The following is a 21,607-nucleotide window of genomic DNA, read 5'->3' as shown; positions in this document are numbered from 1 at the left end:
TCCTGAAGAAACAGTAGAGATTAAGCTCAACACAGAGTAGGCTTTTTTTTCCTTCACTAAGAGCAACTGGATTTAATGGGGACAAAGGACACATCATCTTTTTCCACTAGTTGTATGGTGTAGAAAGTCTCCTTGTACTGAATTCCTGGAGTATTTTTGCTTGCTCATGAGTCATGGTCATCTTTGATTTGAAGTCTATGTGCTCTTTAAAGATGTGTATATTTTTGGAGAAGAGCAAGCACTTGGGCTTACCTATTTTGAAGTAATTTGCTTTTCCCCATAGTGTTTTGTAAGGAATTGTGGAAATAGACATATAAGTTTGATGTTGGTTTTTCCTTTCAGTCGGGCCTAACTCCAATCCATGTTGCTGCCTTCATGGGACATGTAAATATTGTATCACAGCTAATGCATCATGGAGCATCACCCAACACTACCAATGTGGTAAGTAACAGGTTGCTTTTCAGCACAGCAAGGCAGTGAATGTGTTCCAGGGTCCATGAGCAGCACTGTTGGGAAGCGCCTAATTCTGGTGTTAGTCACCCACATCCTTAGTAGTCATGGCTGCTGCTGGAGTCTTGGGAAAGCATGGACTGCTGCTACCTCCTTGGGAGGTGCTTGACAGGTTAAGGAGACCTCAGAAGAGGCTGACCTTAAGCAGACATTATTGTCTTTATTTTCTGAAGTAAAGAATCAGAACGTACTCTAGCTTCTCTCATGTAATTTTTGAGATGTGTACTTGACTGTTCTCCCAGGACCCCGGAGGCGTACCATTTAAGGAAAGTTATGCTGTTATCAACAGATTGCAGCAGATTGTTGGGACATATTGCCTGTGTCCATACAGCCATACAAGTGTTCTTTTCTACTGGATGTTCACTGTGTGCCCCAAGGCTCCCAGGGCATGTGTAAAAAATTGAAGTCATTGATGGTACTTGAAAATTGAAAAATTGGAGGGCAATAGAACCTTTTTCACTCTTTTTGGCACTTCAGTCTTAAAAATATTCCTTTCAGCTTCCATACACAGGTGGAATTAGAAGAGAATATTTTGTATTAATTGTACACATTTGCAACACCGTTTTCATACATGAGATGTTTCTTCCCAAAGATATACTTCCATCCAAAAATTTAGAAAGCAGAATCCCTTCTGAATTTATTCTAGAAATTTGTCTTCCATTAAGTCATTGATATAAATGAGTAATGTTTTTCCCCACATTCTCACATTTCAGTACTTACCAGATAGAAAGTGATACTGGGAGCATAGGGAAAAGCAGGAGAAAATCCAAGAAAAATGTTTCTGAATGGACAAAATATGAAAATAATAATAATAATTAAACAAAACAAACAAACAAAAAACCCAAACACAGAATTGGCTTTATTTAAGTGGATATAATTTTAAACACTGTTTGTAAACAGTAGAAAAAGTGTGTTCTCTTTACTGCAAAAGGCTAGGCACAAAGGCACTGTTGTGTTAAGAAAGGGAAATAAATTGCTTTGTAGCATACAGTTCAGAGCTTCAACTCCCATCTTGCTTACAACTCCTATGGATTTTCTAACTGCAATTATTCTCAATTGCATCACCAGTGTATGTTTGTGATTACTAAACATGTTGCATTTGTTTTTCATCTCTGTCTTTTTTTGTTACGTTTTTATTTGTTTTGCCATCTTTGATATTTTGTTTCTGCTGTTGCTAGAGAGGAGAGACAGCGCTGCACATGGCTGCCAGAGCTGGCCAAACAGAGGTCGTTCGATACCTAGTACAAAATGGAGCTCAGGTGGAGGCTAAAGCTAAGGTAAGATGATTTATGTTTAAGGTGATTTAATAAAGCAGGAAATTGCATTCATCTTGCATGTGTTATTTGGGAAAAAGGAGATGAAGCCAAGGGCCTTGGCGTAATGACCACTAATATTTTGTTACATACTTTATTACAGTAGTTGTGAGTGAGCTGAATGTAAGAGGGAAAGCAGGAGATGTCAAATTGGTACCACGACTGTTCTTTCACCAGCATTAATATACACTATTCTGTCTTTGACTTGTGATTTGGGGTAGGAGGCAGGGAATGGTAGGAGGAATATCTCAAATTTGTTTTTATTTTTGCAAAACTGCAATCCCTAGGCTGCTAATGTCTGTTGTCATATGCCTGAACATCAGCCTGTATGCATTCAGAAATAGTTAGGCTTTTAAAGAACACTTCATAGAGAACCCACCGGAGAGGTGGCAGATCTGAAACTCCTTAGAAAACAGATGTGGGAGCTTTGGGGAGCTGGAGAAGACTGTCTAGGTGATACTAAAGGAAGAGTAAACTGCCTGCAGGAGATTCTCAGAAGTGGGTGAATATGAAGAAGAGCAAGTTGAGTAGTGGGTGGGTGAATGTGGTAACCTGTTTCAGTTGGAAGATCACTGTTGTGGAAGAATGGGAAATGTATTGAATTGCATTATTCCTCTTCATTTCATATAGTGGAATATACAGGAGGATATCACTAAGTAATTTCACACAATGAATTTGTGCAAACTGCCATTGCCTGTGATCAGCATGCATCATAAATAACAACTAAACATAATAGAGTATACACCAGCTCTAGGACTTCAGTACAATTAGTGTTCACGTGCCATTTTAGAAAGCAACAGAAAAGCAGTAGAGTATGAACACGTGTTTTCTGTCAAATATGAGCCTTAGTTTTCTGATGTTGAATTGGGAGTTTTTTATTTTATGTTTAGGACGACCAAACGCCACTGCACATTTCTGCTCGACTGGGTAAAGCAGATATAGTGCAGCAGCTGTTACAGCAAGGAGCATCTCCAAATGCGGCTACAACTTCTGGCTATACGCCCTTGCACCTTTCTGCTCGAGAAGGCCATGAAGATGTAGCTTCTGTTCTTTTGGAGCATGGCGCATCTTTAGCTATTATTACCAAGGTAAGAGATGCAAAAGTGATAGCTTCCATAGTAAAGTATATCTGTAATGAGTTCTGCTGGCAAGTTAAGTGCTAGAAAAGTTATATACGTGTATGAATGGTATGAGATTGAGCTACATGTTGTTAAAAAGGTGCAAAGCTTCACTCTTTAACCTCAGTGCCTGATTTATAACACATCCTAGTGATCTGACATGTGTTTGCTCAGAATGAAAGGAATGCAGAGCAGAGATTCTTGATGGGAGTTGATAAGCTGTTGCCTTAACCTCGGGTCTTTGGTGTGAAGGAAGGAACTGTCTCTTTTTACAGTAATTTTTATATGGATAGGCCATTTCCTTGCAAAGAAAAGTCTTAAAACCTGCCAGGGCAGTGAGAAACTGTAGTCTTGATTGCCTATACATGGAACTGGTAAAGGGGAGTAGATAGAAATAGCAGATCTCTGTAGATTAGAGGCAAACTTTGCCATGACTGTCTCGGCACCAAGAAAAAGAATGCCTGAGACTGCTGTGTGCTGTCTCTTACAGAAAGGATTTACTCCTTTACACGTGGCTGCAAAATATGGGAAAATTGAGGTGGCAAACCTCCTGCTTCAGAAGAATGCATCTCCTGATGCTTCTGGAAAGGTATGACAGAAGAAGTCACTTCCATTTGCACAGCAAATGTATACACACACAGTATTCTAGTAATACCCTTCTACCTGCTTGCCGTTGCACACACTAACATTCACAGCCTGGTTTTAACTGGAATAGGTTTCACGTAATATCCCTGTTCCTACTTGTAGTGCCAGGAATCTGCAGACTCTTAACAAAAGTGACTTTTATTGTCACTAGTTGACAGCAAAATTACATCCTCTCAGTACCCATCCAGGGTAATGGAAACAAACCATTCCTCTGCATTGCTCCCCAGACTATTTACAATCCTTATCAGAGTATTCAGGCAGCTGGCCCTGCTCCCCCAGGCCCTGTGATAGGGCAAAGCCCTGTAGGACCTCAAGCTTTTTAAACCAGCCCAACCTGTGTTTTTACAGATCCAAGGGACAATTTACTTTGACCAGCGTAGTAAAAGAAAAACACTGCTGAGGTTTTGACCTCAGGGTCAAAATTCCTTACTCGCTCTGTCTGAGGGGCAATGCTGATATTTACTTCTGTGCATCTTCCCTGGGAAAAGTGAAAAGGACTCGCACATCTCAGTAACAATTTTGAAAGCCTAGTTTCAAATTTTGCTTCAACATTTATCAAAGTATCCCCATACATGAATGAATTAAAGAATGTGGTTTTTTCACCTTATCTGCTCTAATCTTCCGAACTCCTCAGGTTTTTTCCTGGAGAGGGTCTGTAACAGCACTTGTTTGTTCTGCATGTTTTTAGAGCGGTTTAACACCACTGCATGTAGCTGCACACTACGATAATCAAAAGGTGGCACTCCTACTGTTGGACCAGGGAGCTTCACCTCACGCATCTGCCAAGGTACAAGTACTGGCCACTCTGGGGAATAATACCTAACCTTTGTTTCACTTGTTTTCCTGTCTACTAGCTCTTTCTAGGATGTATGCACTTGCAATTACAGGGAACTCAGTGACCTTGTTTATAAAATCACACAACCATATAAAGCTTTGTAAGCTGTTAGAATGATTCTACAGATTAATAAAACAGTAAGAAAAAAATAAAAGCAAGTATCAATGTAGAAAAATCTGAAATTATCAGTTTCGTTGAAGATTGAGCCTTACTTTTGCTTGTCCCATCTCCATGCTTTCAGAAACTGAGAGAACTTTGTATCACTGCATCTTAACATCTGCACAGGGCAAGCTTGGAGATAATTCTTCGCTGTGCAGGAGTAGTGCCCCTGTATTGTGCCACAGAAGCTGTGAAAGTTTATCAGTAGGACATATGGTGTTATTGATATGCTTCATAGTATTTTCACTTGAGTGTAAATGGATGGTTGAGAAAACTAGTCATAGCCCTGCTTGGTTTGTAATTTACTCTCAAGACAACACATATTAAGATTTCAGTTGTGGAAAAATAAATACTTACATGTATAGCAGTTTTATGAATAGAAGAATTTAGAGGAGCTTTAAGTTTCTTTCTCTTCTGTGGATCCCAGTTTTAAATTTGGTCAATAATCTGTAGTTGGACAACAGTGACAAGTAAAACAAGGTTGCAAACCTGTGTAGGGTAGGTTCAGGTAGGTAAGGGTGGTATAAATGTCCTGTTTGAAACAATCCAGTTATATTCCTGAAATCACCGTGGAAAAACACTGTGGAAAAGGGTGAGCTAGTAGAGCACTTTCAGACACGGGCATCTCTCCTTGATTGCCTTCCATTTACACATGACTGAGTACAGCCATAATAGGAGTGTCCTTCTGCATGGCTAAAGAGAAGGAAAGAGACTGTCATACATGGGAGCTCCCAGAGCTTATGGTGCAAAAGTTAAATAAACATGGATAGCCTGCAGCAGTAGCACAGCCTGAAATCAATAGATGCCGATAGTGGCAACCTGCCAGAGCAATGCCCCAGGAGGTGAACTGAACTGATCTCCGATCTTTTACTACTGCAACACAGCGCTCTTAAATGCCACTGTGGGGAAGGAAGGACCTTCTGAAAAGAATGAGAAGACACTGACTTTCTGATTATAACTGAAATAATCTGCCTGTTTCACTACCTCTGGATCCTGTGAATCATGAAGGAGCAAGGGTTGCAGTACCCACTGCAGAAAGCTTGGGAAGCACAAGCCAAGGTGGAAGCACTATAGCCTGCAGTATAATACTACATAAACTCATGTGTTAAGTCACCTTAGCTTCCCCATTTGTAAAAATAATAATAATTTTGCAACTGCCACTTCGGGCCTTCAGTGCTAGCTGCAAGTCTTCCTGAAAGAGAGCATTTGTTAGTCTTCTGCAGCAAGTACATAGGAACACAATGAGCAGAGCATCAATACTAAATAAAACCAGTGGTAGAGTGTTTGTTGCTTTAGGCACCCACAGTGCAGTCATCTGAAAGATGATGTTGGTAACAGCAGATGATTTCCCATTTTGTTAGTGTGGCCTAATAAATAAGGCTGTTGCATCATAACTCTCATCTCTAGCTCTGCAGTTAGTTTAATCAGCAGTTGCTTTCTTTATGACACTCTTCTTCAAAAGTCATCTTAAGAATTGCTTGCTTTTCAGACCTTGCAGAGGGATCAGTGAAAGGGTGTGGGAAGTGGCCGTGTCCAAGACAGTACTCTAATACAGTTATTCAGATCAACTATTCTTCTTTCTGGTTGCCTAAAATTAGGCTTCTGCCTAGTTTGGTGTTCACTTTGCAATGCCTTCCTTCCCTCTTTCCTTCTCAGAGCTTATTTTTTCTCCCTGTCCTTCCATCTTTAAGCTTACTCCTTTTTGCCCCTTTTTCGTGGCAACCAGAATAACCCAATACTGTCCCTCCAAAATTTTGTGTTCCATTTTACATTTATTTGTAGTGACAGAGCACAGTCCTTACCACGAGAAGATGCAGCCTGAGTCTGAGCTGTTTTTGTTTTTCAGCTGCCTTTGTCTTCTCTTGGTGACCTGCTCTTTGCCATTACATGGCATTACTAAAAGTGAAGTATGTCAATTTCTGAGGAAAAGACTTGAAAGTGCATTGTTATTTTACAAAATAGATGATATATAGGATTTAACACAGAGGATAGGTGCTCATGAAATGATGTCTGTTTTATGTGTCAGCCTTGTGCGGGAAGTCTGAGAGAGGGGACTGTGTTTGTTTTTCTTGATGCCCTTCATCTTCCAAGTGAACATTAATGGCCATACCCCTCCCTCATTAGTTGGGGCACTGCTGTTCCTGGGTGTCATTTTGGAAGTGCTGCAGTCTGCTCTGCTGAGGTGCTGAGCACTCCCACTCTGTTGAAGTCGGTGCAAATTGCATTTGGAACAAACAGTATAGGCTTATGATTGCTTCTACCGACTGTTTTGCAATATCTTGGTATCTAAGGGCTAATGCACCCCTGTGCATTCTCTGCTATTCCTGCATTGCCCTGCATCCAGCCCTGCTGCCTTGTGGACTGCAGGGATGGCATGAGCCAGGTGAACGCTTTATGCCTTTAGATAGATTTTATTGGACTGTGTGATCTGAAATGAATATGATTATTACCATACTGTATGAATTGTTCATGTAGCAGAGGTCTGACTCCCATAACTTCTTATTTAGTCACTTGCATAAGCATTCATGTTTGCCATTTGCTTTAAAGTAGAGTCTGATACATTTCAAAATTTGGGAAGTTCTTAATTAAACCGGTATTGCAGTCTGTACCCAAAAGTCAGTTGTGTTTTGGTCAGTATTCTAGTATTTGTATGCTAATCATTTATTTCTATTGATCTGTTTTCTGCCAAATCATCTTCTTTTAGAGTTACAAAATTTTATTCATTGGTAGGAGAGAAAAGAAGGAAAACAAACAAAAAAAGAATACAACACAAAAGTTGCATGCTTTAATTTTCCCTTGATCTGAACCAAGAAGGTCTCTTGGTAGAATTAGACTAAATGCTGCAAGAAAAGCCATGTTTCATATACACAGTGCTTTCATTCACACTGGGATCTGGGGGGGGGGGGAGGGGGGGGGGGAAGCACAAGTCAGTAACAGCTGTTGTAAGTTATGAACACACATCCTGCTCTTCTCTTTGTTAAAGATTCTATCGCATTGTTTAATGAATAGCTTGCAATGAAGTGCTTTCTGTTGACAGAACGGCTACACGCCACTACACATAGCTGCCAAGAAAAACCAGATGGACATAGCAACTACACTGCTGGAATATGGTGCTGATGCCAATGCTGTAACCAGACAGGGTATTGCCCCTGTACATCTGGCCTCTCAGGATGGTCACGTGGACATGGTGTCCTTACTTCTTACTAGAAATGCTAATGTAAATCTCAGCAACAAGGTAAGTGTTTCCTCTGCTTGGTGTGAAGGCAATAAACTAATACAGTGAGAGGAAGGATAGGGGCCTCCAGTTTTATCCAATATGATTCTGCAAGTTCTGAAAAACACCGTAGGTGTTTGAATACATATTGCTTTTTCTTATAGCAAAGAGAGCAGCGTGCATCAAGTGCTCTGTCAGACTGAATGAACCATATTTTGTAGTCCCCAGGTTTAGATGATGTCTAGCACCATATGCTGCAGAATAATTTATAAATCTATCTCCCTCCCTGTCATGTTACACTCATCTGCCAAAATATGCCACCAGACAAAATGTCTTCCTCACCCTAGTGGTGTTGGGGAGTCACTTGGGAGTCTCTAGAGACATGCCTGCCCGTTAAGCAATGGGAACAACTGACTTGCTAAGGGAAACTAGTTTTTTTTCTTCTTCTTCTACTACTCTGAGATAGTAACAGTGAGGTGGTCAGAGATTTTTTTGCTCATTAAAGTAAGTGACTCTTCTTCCCCAGTAGAAGTTCCTCACAGCACAGTGACTTCATCTGTAATTTTTCCTGGGGTCCGGACAAGGAACGCTAGTAGATTTTAGCTTCTGCAAGTAAAACTTTATAGATTATGAAGTCTAATCTGTGCTAATGTTTCTAGCAAATGTGAGCATGATAACTGCTGCTTGGTATTTTGATGCAGTCCCACCTTTAGTTACCTGCAACATCTTCCCGTCCATCGCTGTTTGGTCACAATCTCTTATTTTCTCATTATACAGATAACAGCACCTATGAAAATAATTATCCCATACTTGCTTAGCAATGTGTGTTCCCTCTGGGCTCAGCACCTATATTTGAAGCTGGACATTTAAAGCACAATAACTCTGAGTTTTGCATAAAAGTAAAAGGCCATTTATTTTCTTCAGAGTCCACAGGATAGTTGGCATCGGATTGCTCAGAGTCTCTGTGCTGACACTGAGCACTTACTAAAACTTTTAAAAAGGTTTGACCCATGATATTCAGGTCTCATTGTGTAATTTACAGTTGATTACTATTATACATTCATGCGGTGGGACCCACCTAACTATTGTTGTCATCAGCCTTTTCAAGAGCAGTACAGTTACTGCCTTTGGTCAGGATTCCACACAGCAAGTTGTGGGTGGCACATACTCAGTTCTGTAGAGATTGTTTTGGGTATAAGGGTAGCAGACTTACCTAACCTAGGTAAGGCTTAAATCTGAGTATATGTTGCTGGTAGAAATCTTGTACAAGTCTAAGCATTTATTCAAAATTTCATTTAAAGTCTTTCTCGTTCTGAGGAAATTAATTATCCGGGATGAGACAAAATACTGTGTAGCTTTTTCCTCAAGTGCATTATATAATTTGCTGTTCTGTGTTTAATGTTGCACAAGGAACATTTATTTCCTAGTTATTATAAAAGAAGCATTATCTTCCTAGTTCTTAAGTTGTAGTTTCTTGCAATCGAATAAATCAGGAATCACAATACACAGCTTCTAAGTGAAGGTAGAATTTTTCACTTTAGTAATTTCAGTAGGAATTTCTGAATCTTATTAATAGCTGAATTTGCATTTAATATTTATGTGCCACCTCTCAAGATTGTTACCTGCTGCTCCTCATTTACAGAGTGGACTGACACCATTGCACTTGGCTGCTCAAGAGGACAGAGTCAATGTAGCAGAGGTTCTTGTTAATCAAGGAGCTGCTGTTGATGCTCAGACAAAGGTATGGATGCCACGGTCAAGATGTATTGCTTTCTTTCAGGGAGGCAGTAATCAGTTTCAGAGTGAAACTAAAAAAACAGTGATGAATATTCCTTGCTATAAATTTTCATTGAATGTATTTTGAATACTGAAGACATGTAAACCTCCATGTTTAGTATTATGCCCAGTCAGTGAGCTGTAGGTTTATTTCTTGCCAAATGTTTAGATCAACATAGAAGTTTTCTACTATTGAATTTTACTGAAGGTAAGTGGTATTGAGCTGTTTTGATGTAAAGAAACTTTTAGTAAAACTAGACCTCTTTCTACATGGAGTCATATATTCTTATACCATATGCACACACTCGTGTCGTTTGGTAATTTTTACATGTTGCACATACTAGCACTCATGTAACCACAGAAACAAAACACAGGACAACTGTTATTTACAACATCTATATTTACAGCAAGAGAAACAATGTAAATGCAAAGTAGGCATTCCTGGTTATTAAGTGGCTAATAGTTTTTCCCATGACTTAATAGAGTTTAATCCCGGGATTGAGAAGTCATCTTTTGCTGAGCTGTTACTAAGCAGTCATCCATAGGCATGATTGTACAAGTTCATTAGAAAAGACTTTCCCATGTTCCTGGAGCTTGAATCAGCCTTCATGAATGAATGCCTACATTTCTTAGCCATTGTATTTTGCAAAGTACAGTAGATCGGTCTGTTTCATAATACTGGTGCATTCTAGGAAACCAGCTATTTTGAGGGTCCCAACCTGAGAGTGGGTCAGTGTCCTTGTGATATTAGTTATTAGTACCTAGTAAGGTAAATATTGCTCTATTCTGTCTTCAGGAATAGTATTAAAGTTGAAACATGTACCTCTTCAGGACAAATTTGAAATAGTTTATTGCTGTTATCTGATCTGAGATACATATACATGGTGGTGGAAACTTTCAGACTTACTGGCCTAAAAATAATTTTGCTTAAAGTAAATACTTAGACTTCTAAATAAGAGGATTTATAAGGATTTTCTAGAACGATTGGGAATGGATTTTGGAACCCTGAGCAATAACCCCTCCCACTGCACAGTATTGGTTTGGATACAGTGTCTGTGACCTAATTCCAACAAGCTGTCTAGAAATTATTTTACATTTTGTGTACACCATGCTTAGAATGTAAAGATGATGATCTCAGTGTTGATTACATTTAAATTCTTCGTGCACTCCCTGGATTTAGGACACATTCATTTAGCTGTGTAAGGAATCGGTTGTAATCAAGTACTTGACGAGTAGCTGATCAAATCAACTAAAATAAATGTGGTCCCACAGTTTTATCTGGATATTTTAGAGACTTGTTCAGGATAGAAGTGTTAAGAAACTGTTAAGTGTGTACCCCCAAGTTAGGTGCTGTTCTTGCATCCCAGAAATGTGTGCCCAGCTGTCCAACAGTGCTATCTTTTTGGTCATCGCACTGACATTTCAAAAAAGGCTGAATCCATCATCATCTCTTGCTGCAGGTTGGCTGATTATAATTGGATAAAATAAAAAGCATGGAGGGAAAAGTCATAGGTACTTGATTTTCTGTTCTGTAATTCCAACTGCACTTTTGTTTTAAGCTATTGATTTCAGTGATGTTATTCTGGCATGAAATTTAACATAGTTCTGATGAAATCCCAGGGGTTTGTCCTGCTTTATACTTCTGTAACCTGTTCTCAACCTGTTTTCCAGAGGAATCAGTGTTGATTCTTATAAGCTTGCTAAATCATTTAGCAGCAGATGAGATCAGCCCTGGTTCATTCTTTGCATCATTTCCTTAGATGTAACTGGTTGCCTTTCTGGAGAAAGGAACCTACCTCATTTTGGTTTGTGTAGAACAACCTGCTCTTTTAACTTGGCCAAGAGCTGAATCACCTCCTAGCCTGTAAAACTTGTCTCTGCCTTTTTCCCACTCCTGTCCATCCCACAAATAGTAAACAGTCTAAGGAGACATTTACATCAACAGGTGCAGGCAGTCATGTGTCCCCTTTGCCTGCTCTCCAGTGTCCAAATAGGATCCAGTTCTGGAGTATTAGCCTGTTAGTCACATTAACATGGTGTGGTGCTGAGATACTGTCACAGCTGAGGAGAGCGTGTTTGTTGGGTTTCAGGGAAAACCTGTGCAGTTACACAAGCTCTGTGCTGAACTTTACACGTGGCATGATGGCAGTGTGGTCAAGCAAGCATGAAACTGTAGAGACACATGGGAAAAGGGCTTAAAATTCTCATTCAGAGATGTCTGGTTGAAGCTGTATTTCTTAACTGTATCTCTGAAAGTTGAATTAGTCAGTAAGTAAAACCATCACAAGTGAAAGAAAAAAAAAATGGAAAACAACAACAACAAAGAACAACCAAGGAATTGTATTTGACCTGTCTGCAGCTTGAATCCTATCATCAGTAATAGTCACATCATTTTCAAGAAAGAAAAAGATGCCTGTTGTTCTCCCTCATTCATCAGTTATTCCTCGTGTGTGATACGTGGAACTACTGCAAGAATTGCTTCCTTGTATATATTTGCTTCCACGGGACTTCCCCATAGTCACCAGGATGTAGAGCAGGAACTCACAGGTCAGGCAAAGTCCTCAGTGCATTCATGCAGAACTCCTTTTGGGTGTAACAATTTGCTGTTGTGATTCTCTTGTCTAGGAGAATGTAACTATTAATCCTGTAGGCCTATGGTGATGGCTTGTATTTTTTGCCTACCATGCTAACTCATCTGTCCCTTAAGAAGAAAGTGCCTTGTGTCTTGGAGGACTGTATTCTAGTTAAGTGAACTTGGTTGCTATTCACTGGCTTCTGCGGGGTGTCATCTGCTGGGTTTGCAGCAATGAGCTCTGCAGACTCTTCACAGCCGTCTATGTGGTAGTTATCTGTCGGATACCCACTCATTACAACCTGTGATACAGGACAAGTTGCAGTGCAGTGCCATGCATTTTAACGTGGAATAGATTCTGCATTATCTGAAGATCATCTTGCATTCCTAAGAAAAGAGCCAGCAAGCTCTGAACTTCCACAATGAAGGAAAAAGAGTTATACGGCGAAAGCTACAATATGCGTTCTATACAGGCAATGATTGGGTGACTGGCTTGTAACGTAGCAGTTCTGTAGTTACAGGCTCTCTTGTTGAGATGGATTAACTGTTCTCTGGGAATAAAATGTCTGTGCATGCTTCCCCTAAAACCAGAGGCACTGGGGAGCAAGATACAGCAACAGCTGAGTTGGCTCCAAAAGCGCTGTTACTATGCTTGCATGTTTGCATGATACCATCCAGCTCATCCAGTTCAGGTTCTTATTTTGTGCATAGAGTGTCAGAGGTGTGGCCATCTCTGCTCTAAAAGCCAAGAACTCAGTCTGTGCAGCTTAGTGACGTTATGTTGGGGATCTCCTTGGGCCTTCAGCAGTGTCAGCACTAACCTTTGGTTTTCTTCTCTTCTTTCATATGCATATGCTTTTGTTACCTTAATTGTTGTAGGCTAGACAAACAGCCAAGTCTTTTATTACTATAATTTATTAGATTCTCCCATCATCATGTTCCCCAATCAAATAAGTGTTGGTTGTGTCATTCTCACACAGTTTCCATCAATGAAGGAAATGCTCTTAAGATCTTAGCATGTCATTCAGCATGTTGGGTAGGGACCAGTGAACTATCAGCTTCCATCTCTGGTGCAAGTTCTTTAATCATTGTTTATATATAACTTACATTCCTCTGAAAACATGTAGAGTTTGCAGCTTTATCACATGGAAGTGCTTCTTATTTCTGTTCAGGTTCACTGAGCCATGCAGATGATTTGGGGTTATTTGGGTGATTAAAAGGGAAGATTGGGCAGAAATATATTTAATACCCTGAAGCTCTAACAAGGAAGAAAAAAAGATTGAATAGTATGGAAAACCTCTTCTGTGGGAGATCAGTCTGTATGATTTGAAAAGGTTTTAAAAGATGGGATATAGTTTTTTAGAGAAGGCGTAATGGGGTCCTGCTGCAACGGCAGCAGCTTTTGTCCATTCTGATGTTGCATTTGTGTCTGAATTTAGGATATGTTAAAGACTTCGATTTGAAACCGTTGTGCAGTATGATGTCTACGTCAGCTTCCAATATTATGCACTCCATAATACTGAGAGGTTAAAATTAATTTGAAGCTATGCAGCAAGCAGATGTTTCTTCTCCTAGTAATCATGTTGAGTGTGTGAAAGCTGTCCTGGCACATGTGATGTTGGGGTTTGTTGCAGGGCTTCTATGCTGAGAATTGGCATGAGTAAATATTGTGTCATGGGTCAGCAAATCTCCACATATCATTTTCCTGCTAGATAGCATTATTACAGCATTATGGTGATGGATTGACAAAAGAAGACCAGTGGGAGGAGAGTGCTGGTTCAGTCAAGGATTTCTTTTTGTGCAGCCTGTTTTTGGCAAGCAACACACGTGGTGTTGGGCATGTGGGGAGCTGGTGGTCTCACAGTCCCTGGTTGACAACTGTCTGAGTAATAAAGCCATCGTAAAACTGCCTTTTGTTCCTAATGTTTTAGTGCTGGTAGAAGATAAAGGTGACTGAGAGGTCACAGTGTTTTTCAGGTTGAGCTGGGCCTTTTATATCAGATTTATTCAGAGAGGTTTATTTAGATCAGCCTGCCCTTTCCTGAGAGGAGCCCCATAGCAGCCTGAGTGCTACAGTGCCTCCTGTGATCTCTTTAGTTTTTTTATCTTTTGGAATATCCAGTTTTGAAGTGCAAAAAGCAATGGGATTTGGGCAGAGATGGTGGGATGTGCTCTCAGGAAGAATTGCTTTCACAGAACAGGCACATAAACATGGGCATCTTCATGGTACATTCTCTCTTTCTCTCTCTCCTTGACTTTTGGTGCATGCTCAGTTGTTATCCAGATGTTTATATGGAAATTTCCAGCCTAATAATGTGAGATAAAGAATCTTTGCAAGATAATTCAGCATGTTATGCTGTGATTCAGCAGAGCAGTGTGTAGGTACATATAGGTTTACTTGTTACATTGTATCAGGACTGGATGCCTTTGTGATCTTTGGAACAAGAACATTTTCTAGCCTTATACAACACTGGTGTACTGTAGCTTCATTGTCTGACATACACAGTTGAAAAACAAAAGCAGAGCAGCTTGAGAGTCAGCATGACTAGAAATAGGCAGTAATTCAAGCTGTTAGGATTTATGGTTATTGCTGTTGGAGGATATTAAAGTAATACACTGATGAGACACATGAGGCTTGTGATAATTTCCTTCAAAAAATTGAGGAACAAAAAAATAAGGGGTGCTCTGTGTTTGTGTGTTTCGTGAGGATAAAAAAAAAAGCTAAGTATTTCTGATTGCATTTTTTGGCACTTATTCTTGTGGCTTTTGATAAGCCTTTCCCAGCTGCTAATTCCCGTACTGCTGCTCATTCTTTAGAACAGCAAGAGGCAGCATGGCAACTGACTGCCAGGAGGTGATGTGCTTTAGAGTTGTGTTAAACAAAAGCCCTGATTTTCTTGGAAACCACTTGTTTAATATTAGGATGTCTGCTAAGTCCTTTAGAGATTATGCCAGTAAGTATGACTCTGCTTTGCAGAAATGTTTGTAATTGCAGGGCTTTTATATATATAAATACACACACACATATATAAATAGTTCCTGAAGCAAAATTTTTTACCCTCCTGGATGCATTTCTATAGGGAATGGGAAGTACCAATGAGAATTAGTGTTTTTATAGTAAATTTGGTTGCGTAATCACTGAATCTGCCAGTTTCTAAAAAGCTAACAATATCTGTTTTCACTGAGTATGTTGGGTTGTTGAAGCTTCTGAAGTCCTACTAATCAATTGATTTCAAGCTCTGTGGGAGAAAGAAGGTATCAACAGAGGCTCAGAACTGGAGAGAGGTGGTCACATAAAAAAGGTTCAACCAAGGACCCAAGTCACAACTGGTGCTTCTAAACAAAGGCACCAGAAGTAAGTTCTTAGTAATTAGAGACTCTGCTGAGAAACACTGAGGCACCCAGATGATGCCCAGATAACCTCTCTAGAGAGGTTTGCTGCCTGCCAGGCACCCACATTCTGTACCTTGAGAAGAGGATATTCGGTATGATGAAACCAGGCAGCCATTATTCCCTCCCAGTCTTTCAAGCTGGGTCACACAAGGCTGTGACCTGGAAATTAAGAAATACAATAAAGACTTCATATCCCTTTGTCCTTAGAGACAAAGGAGCAGAGTAAAGATGGCTACTCTTTTTTTTACTCGTTTCTCCAAGCACAAAAGCTTTCCATCCCTCAGAATTAGAAAAGAGGCAGGAAACTGGCATGTCCTGGCAAAGACCTGCTGGTCAAATTGCAGGAAAAGAAGGGCATGTATAGGCAGTAGAAGCAAGGATGTGTCACCTGGGAAGAATACAGGAATGCCGTCCAGGCATGCAAAGATGGGATTAGGAAAGACAGGGCACAGATGGAACTGAACTTGGTGATGGATGTTAGTTAATAACAAGAAGGGGTTCTGTAGGTGCACTGGTCAGAAGAGACAGGTCGAAGAGAGCGTACTTCCTGTAACAGATGTGGAAGGAGAACTGACTACAACAGACACAGGGAAGGCTGAGGTACTCAATAAGTTCTTTTTATCTCAGTCTTCACTGTCAGCTGGAGTTCTCACATTTCTCACATCCCTGAGTTTCTTGGTGGGAACTGGGAAAGCAAACTACCCCACTGTAAGGGCAGAGCAAGTCTGAGACTGCCTCATGAGACTGAAAGTGTATAGGTTCACAAGGCTGGATGGTATGCATCCCGGGATCCTAAAGAAGCTGACTGTGGTTATCAGGCTGCTCTCCATCATATTTGAAAAGTTGGTGACTGGAAAAAGAGAAACATCACTTCCATTTATAAGAAAGGGGGGAAGGAAGACCTTGGGAACTACAGGCTGGTGAGCCTCGTCTCTGTGTCTGGGAAGATTATGTAACAGATCCTCCTGGTAAACATGTTAAGGCACATGAAGGTTGAACAGGTGATCCAGCATGGCTTCACCAAGGGAATATTGTGCCTGACCAATCTCATGGCCTCCTGTAATGAAGCGATGGCATCAGTGGACAAAGGAATGGCTAATGCTGTCATTTGCCTAGACTTTTGCAGTGCTTTTGGCATGGTCCCCCACCACATGCTTGCTTCTAGGCTTGAAGACATGAGTTTGAAGGGTGTACTATTTGGTGGATAAAGAACTAGTTGGAAGGTCATAGCTGGAGGGTAGTGATCAATGGCTCTATGTTCAGGCAGAGGCCATTGATGAGTAGTAAACCCCCAGGGGTCTGTTTTAGGACTGGTGATTTTTAACATCTTTATTAGTGTCATAGATGATGGGATCAAGTGCACCCTCAGCACGTTTGCAGATGATAACTTGCAGACCAAGCTGAGTGGTGCAGTTAATATAGCAGAAGGAAAGGATGCCATCCAGAGGGACCATGATAAACTTGAAAGGTGGGCCAAACAAGGAGAAGATCTCCTTGAGAGTAGCCCTGCTGAGGAGGACTTAGGGGTCCTGGTAGGTGAAAAAAAATATATAAACAGGGTCACTATGAAAATGTCGTGGTGGAGCTTTTTGTGCCTTTTGTACCACATGTTTGGCATGGAAAGTAAAAGTTATCCCTCAGTTTCAAATCTGAACAGGAGGCAGGTCAGAAGCAGCAAAGAACATCAATAGTACTCCTCTAGCCACTTATGAAGATAGCATGTGTAAATCTTTGTATATACCAATTATAGAAAGAAATTAGTGTCATAGTGCAGTAAATTCTGGGGTTTCATAGTTGCTTTTTCATTATTCATTGTTACGGGCCGGAGAGAGGAGTCTTTACAGGTCACTTCAAAGTGAGAGTTGAGATCAGCTGTCTTGGCTCTCCAACTCTCTCCTGATTTTAATGTTTTAGGGTTATTAACAGGGGGCTCCCAGAAGGTGGCTGTTGACTTTGGCTTTTATCTCCCCAGTTGGTATTACAATGTACGATTTCATACAGGGCTGTATTTTGAAGGAGTAGAAAAGAGTTAAGTTTCTTGCATGAAGAGGTTTCACCACATTCTTTTGAACCGATGTGTTTTCATAGTTTGTTTTAATCTGAATTTGTTTGAAATGTCGGAGCAAGGGTGACAGAAAATTGTGTTTAAGGTAATTGGTATGAGAACGCTCATCTTTCTGCAGAAGTCTCAAGACTGCAGCTATTGTATGTACAGCCATGTCAGGCGTGGATCCTGGGCACTGCTTGGAAGCTCTCAGGCCAGTCCTATGCTAACAGTGACTATAAGGCAATGTCCCAGCGTTCAGGTCACGGTGACTATGTTTTAACTAGCATTCGGGCTTTTACCACTGCACAACTGTTCAGGAGGAAAAGTTCACTGTAGTCATTTGGCATCTGATCCAGTGTTCATGTAAGTCAGTGGAAAAATTCATTGTGCTGATAACAGTGGAATTTGAATCTGTCACTGTTTCTCGCAATCATTAACTCGCCTTGGTTGTCAGAGCTAGTTTCTTTAAATGGCAGTATGTAATTAACTGAAGGAAATATACATACCCTAATCTAAAGTAACTGGTACAGCCGCCATCTACTAGCATGTACAAATACAGATGAAAATAGGCAACCTGGTGTGAAGTAGCATCAGAGTCAAAATGTCATGATGCATCTAAACCCACAGGCAGCTGAAACTTCCCTATAGTGGAAATAGTTTGTTTGAGGGGTTTTCTTTCTTTCATAGATTCATAGAGGTTGGAGGGGTCTTTGGAAATCATCTAGTCAAAGCCCCTGCTAAAACAGGTTCCCTAGAGAAAGGTTGCACAGGAAATCATAGCTCTGACCTCACAACTTGAACACGTAGTATAGGGCTGGCTCCTGAACCCCAGTCCAAGACAGACCTTGGACTTGCCTTCCGCAGTGCTTTTGACCCAGTTGTCTCAACTTGCCACACCTCACTGAGGTGTGTGCGTAAATGAAGCATGGCAGACTACAGCTTTTAACTCTGTGTGCGTCCTGGGCACTAGACCTCAGAAGAAAAGTGAAGGCCCTTTTTCTGCTTTTGAACACTGATTAGATCCATGGGTCAATGTGAGACCAGACCATCTTTTAGAGCATTTGATGGGTGTCTCTCAAGGTTGACAAATGATTTTAGTCTATTTATAGGTAATGGAAACCAAATAGCAGGAACATTCAACTTTCTCATCTTTGCAGTTACCAAGAAATGCAATTTCTTTCATTTTTTGGTACACAGGGCCAGACACCAAAAAAAATCAGATCTTGTTGTCTTAAAGCCTTAACTCACAAGTCAGTGCTCCAGCTTCTGTAGGTTTGTGGTGTTCTTGCAAAGCTGGCACATCTGTTGCACTGTTTTTGATCTACCTTTTGGGTATTTCTGTCAGAATGGATGGACTGCAAATTGCCCTGTAGCTGAGGCAGACCTCAAGCATGCTTAGTTTTTAGTTAAGTTGCTATTACTTGTTATCACATAGTCGGAACACCAGTCAAGCATGTGAACCTCACTGTGCAAGGTAGTATGCACACATTCATTTACAAAAACAAGTTCATCTCAGAGACCTGATGATCTGAGTGTTGGAGAGGAAAGCAAATAGTTAATCAGTGTGGCATATGTTGAAGACTACAGAAATACAAGGCAGTCAGAGAGGTTTGTGAATAATGGTACTTGAACTGACATTAGTGAGAGGTATTTTTCCAAAGTTGCTGTGTTTTTGTTTCTTGTTTGTATGTTTTTTTTTTCACACAGTCTAAAGAAATAAAACTTGACAGGATTTTTGCTGCTTCATGTCTGTTGTTTGTTGGTTTTTTTTCTCAGGGGATGCATGGGATTATTCATATTTTCTTATGTCTATTCTAGATGGGATATACTCCCTTGCATGTTGGCTGCCACTACGGAAACATAAAGATTGTTAACTTCCTTCTGCAACACGCTGCAAAAATCAATGCCAAAACGAAGGTGAGTTTTCCACCTCTGCTTCACTCATTCTTTGGAGGCAGCAAGTTTGCTGTGCCCACCACAGTCTTTCCCTTTCCTTGTGCCTGCAGAACGGGTACACACCACTGCACCAGGCTGCGCAGCAGGGGCACACCCACATCATCAACGTTCTGCTCCAGCATGGTGCGGCGCCCAATGAGCTCACTGTGGTAAGTGCCAAGAAGCTACCGCTCACTCTCAGTCATCTCACCCTGCGTAAAACATTGCGTCCCTGCTGTGTATGAGCAAGGGAAATGGCAAAAAAACATGACAAGGGGAGGAAAGGAGGAGAGGAAGGCTATTCCGATTGCCTCTGTGTCCTCCATTGTCTCTTCCAAAACTAGAACAGCAAACATCTGCACAATGTTTTTCTTTTTCATCCCATTTCTGTAGACTTAAACTCTTATGGTCACATATTCTACTATCCAAAATATATTTCAGTCACCAATATGCAAACATATTTGTACTTCGTTATGCACTTTTCTCTACCTAACTAGCAATTTCTACACTTCTAGCATTCCGCTTTTCATACAATTTTTTTTCAATTGCTAGAATGGAAACACTGCCCTTGCCATCGCAAAGCGACTTGGCTACATTTCAGTCGTTGACACATTGAAGGTGGTGACAGAGGAGACCATGACTACAATTGTAAGTACAGTTTATTTCAGTAGTGGAAAGAAGGATTTTTCCTAAGCTAGTAGTTAAATAACTACTGAGATTTCAATCTAATTTATACCTAGCTCCTTTTAGCACTATAAAGTAGGTATTAAGTCAGATGTTTTTTATAGCATACCTTGCTTATTGCACGAATGACAAACTGGTTTGTAGTGGGAAATGTGCTCATAGAGGCTTCCTGTAAACTATAGCTGTTTCTCCCTTTTAAGAGGATGCAGTTTGCTAAGGGTGTACTGGATCTAAGAGCAATTACTGCAAAATAAAAGTAATTGGAATTTACTTAAAAGCAGCTCTTTGCATTATTTGTGGTGGCTTCTGAAAGAAGGCTAACAGTATCTTACGCAAGCAGCCACAGTCAGCTTCTGCAACCCCAGCTGACATATTCATGATCTCCACCTAGTCTGTCTTGGCTGTCAAGAAGGCTTGCTGCATATTAGCCACAGGAAATTGAAGAAATTCAGTAGTCAGATAATGCCTATCGAAAAATGGCAATTCCCAGAATTCAAGATATTTCTCAAAGATCTTTTTTTCACCATCATTATGGCTAATTGCCTTATATTCTCCTAAGATGTGGAGCCTCCATGAACGACCACAGAAGCAAAACAAAAGCAGAGCTCCTAATTTACTTTTTTCCTTTTTTGCACCCTTCTACTGTTTAAAAAGGGAGTCATGTACATATGTGTATTTTTAGGTATATAGGACACTGAAAACAGTTATTGTACGTTCCACGTTTTGTCATCACCCATTTCTGTGGCCTGTCAGTGCAAGCAGGTACTTGCAATAATAATACATTTAAGATGACAAGCAGTTTTTAGTTTAACTTAATGATCAGGCTGTGAATTGTTTTTGAGGAAACATTAGATGCTGAAAAGCCTGTACTACTATCTGTGAGTTACCTACCCTGAAGACAAGCACAGAAATGATTTCCACAAAAGCTGAAATATGCTGTTTATCAGTCACAAGTGTGTAATTGGCAGACTTTGGAAATCTAAACATGAAATCTGATTTACAGCTGAGTATCTTTAAAACTCAGGCAGCTATTTTTGGGGGCATGTGGTTAAATAACTCCCAAAGGTAAGTTTAATGAAATCAGGATGAGTATAGCTGGTTTTACTGTGATTCATCCTTCTTTGCTGAAAGTCCATTTGTGTTTGAAAAAAAGCCCTGAGATTTTGCTAGCTTAGCAGCAATGTGTTAAAAACCTAAAAAGAAAACACCACAAAATGAAAGAACTCTCTGAAAAAATTCAGATAGAATAAGTTTGCTCTCAAATTTACAGCATAATTAGACTTGATCTTAAGGGTCTTCTCCAACCTAAAAAATTCCACACTTCTATGGTTTTTCTGCTGAAAAACGAGTATAGTTAGTATAGTTTAAATACTGCTTAAAATTTAGATGGCTTTTTCAGAGAGTTC

General features: G+C 40.3%; 1 protein-coding gene across 50 annotated transcripts in view; it reads left to right on the top strand.

Annotated features, from left to right (window-relative positions):
* ANK3 (ankyrin 3) overlaps positions 1-21,607 on the top strand; it is a 327,597-nt gene that overhangs the window by 228,120 nt on the left and 77,870 nt on the right. For 48 of the 50 annotated variants that reach the window (XM_085553950.1, XM_085553966.1, XM_085553943.1 and 45 more), the window contains 10 exons: positions 343-441; positions 1,689-1,787; positions 2,714-2,911; positions 3,432-3,530; positions 4,275-4,373; positions 7,618-7,815; positions 9,437-9,535; positions 19,401-19,499; positions 19,589-19,687; positions 20,070-20,165. In XM_085553950.1, coding sequence (XP_085410076.1) covers positions 343-441; positions 1,689-1,787; positions 2,714-2,911; positions 3,432-3,530; positions 4,275-4,373; positions 7,618-7,815; positions 9,437-9,535; positions 19,401-19,499; positions 19,589-19,687; positions 20,070-20,165 — 1,185 coding nt within the window. The remainder of the gene's footprint in view (positions 1-342; positions 442-1,688; positions 1,788-2,713; positions 2,912-3,431; positions 3,531-4,274; positions 4,374-7,617; positions 7,816-9,436; positions 9,536-19,400; positions 19,500-19,588; positions 19,688-20,069; positions 20,166-21,607) is intronic. The other 2 variants (XM_085553951.1, XM_085553949.1) reach the window with 1 other exon arrangement.

The sequence above is a fragment of the Coturnix japonica genome, chromosome 8 (assembly GCF_054131305.1).
Source record: "Coturnix japonica strain WE chromosome 8, WE-NBRP24, whole genome shotgun sequence".
Lineage (NCBI taxonomy): Eukaryota > Metazoa > Chordata > Aves > Galliformes > Phasianidae > Coturnix > Coturnix japonica.
The sequence above is the reverse complement of the archived record's forward strand: the minus strand, read 5'-3'. Positions and strand labels throughout refer to the sequence as shown.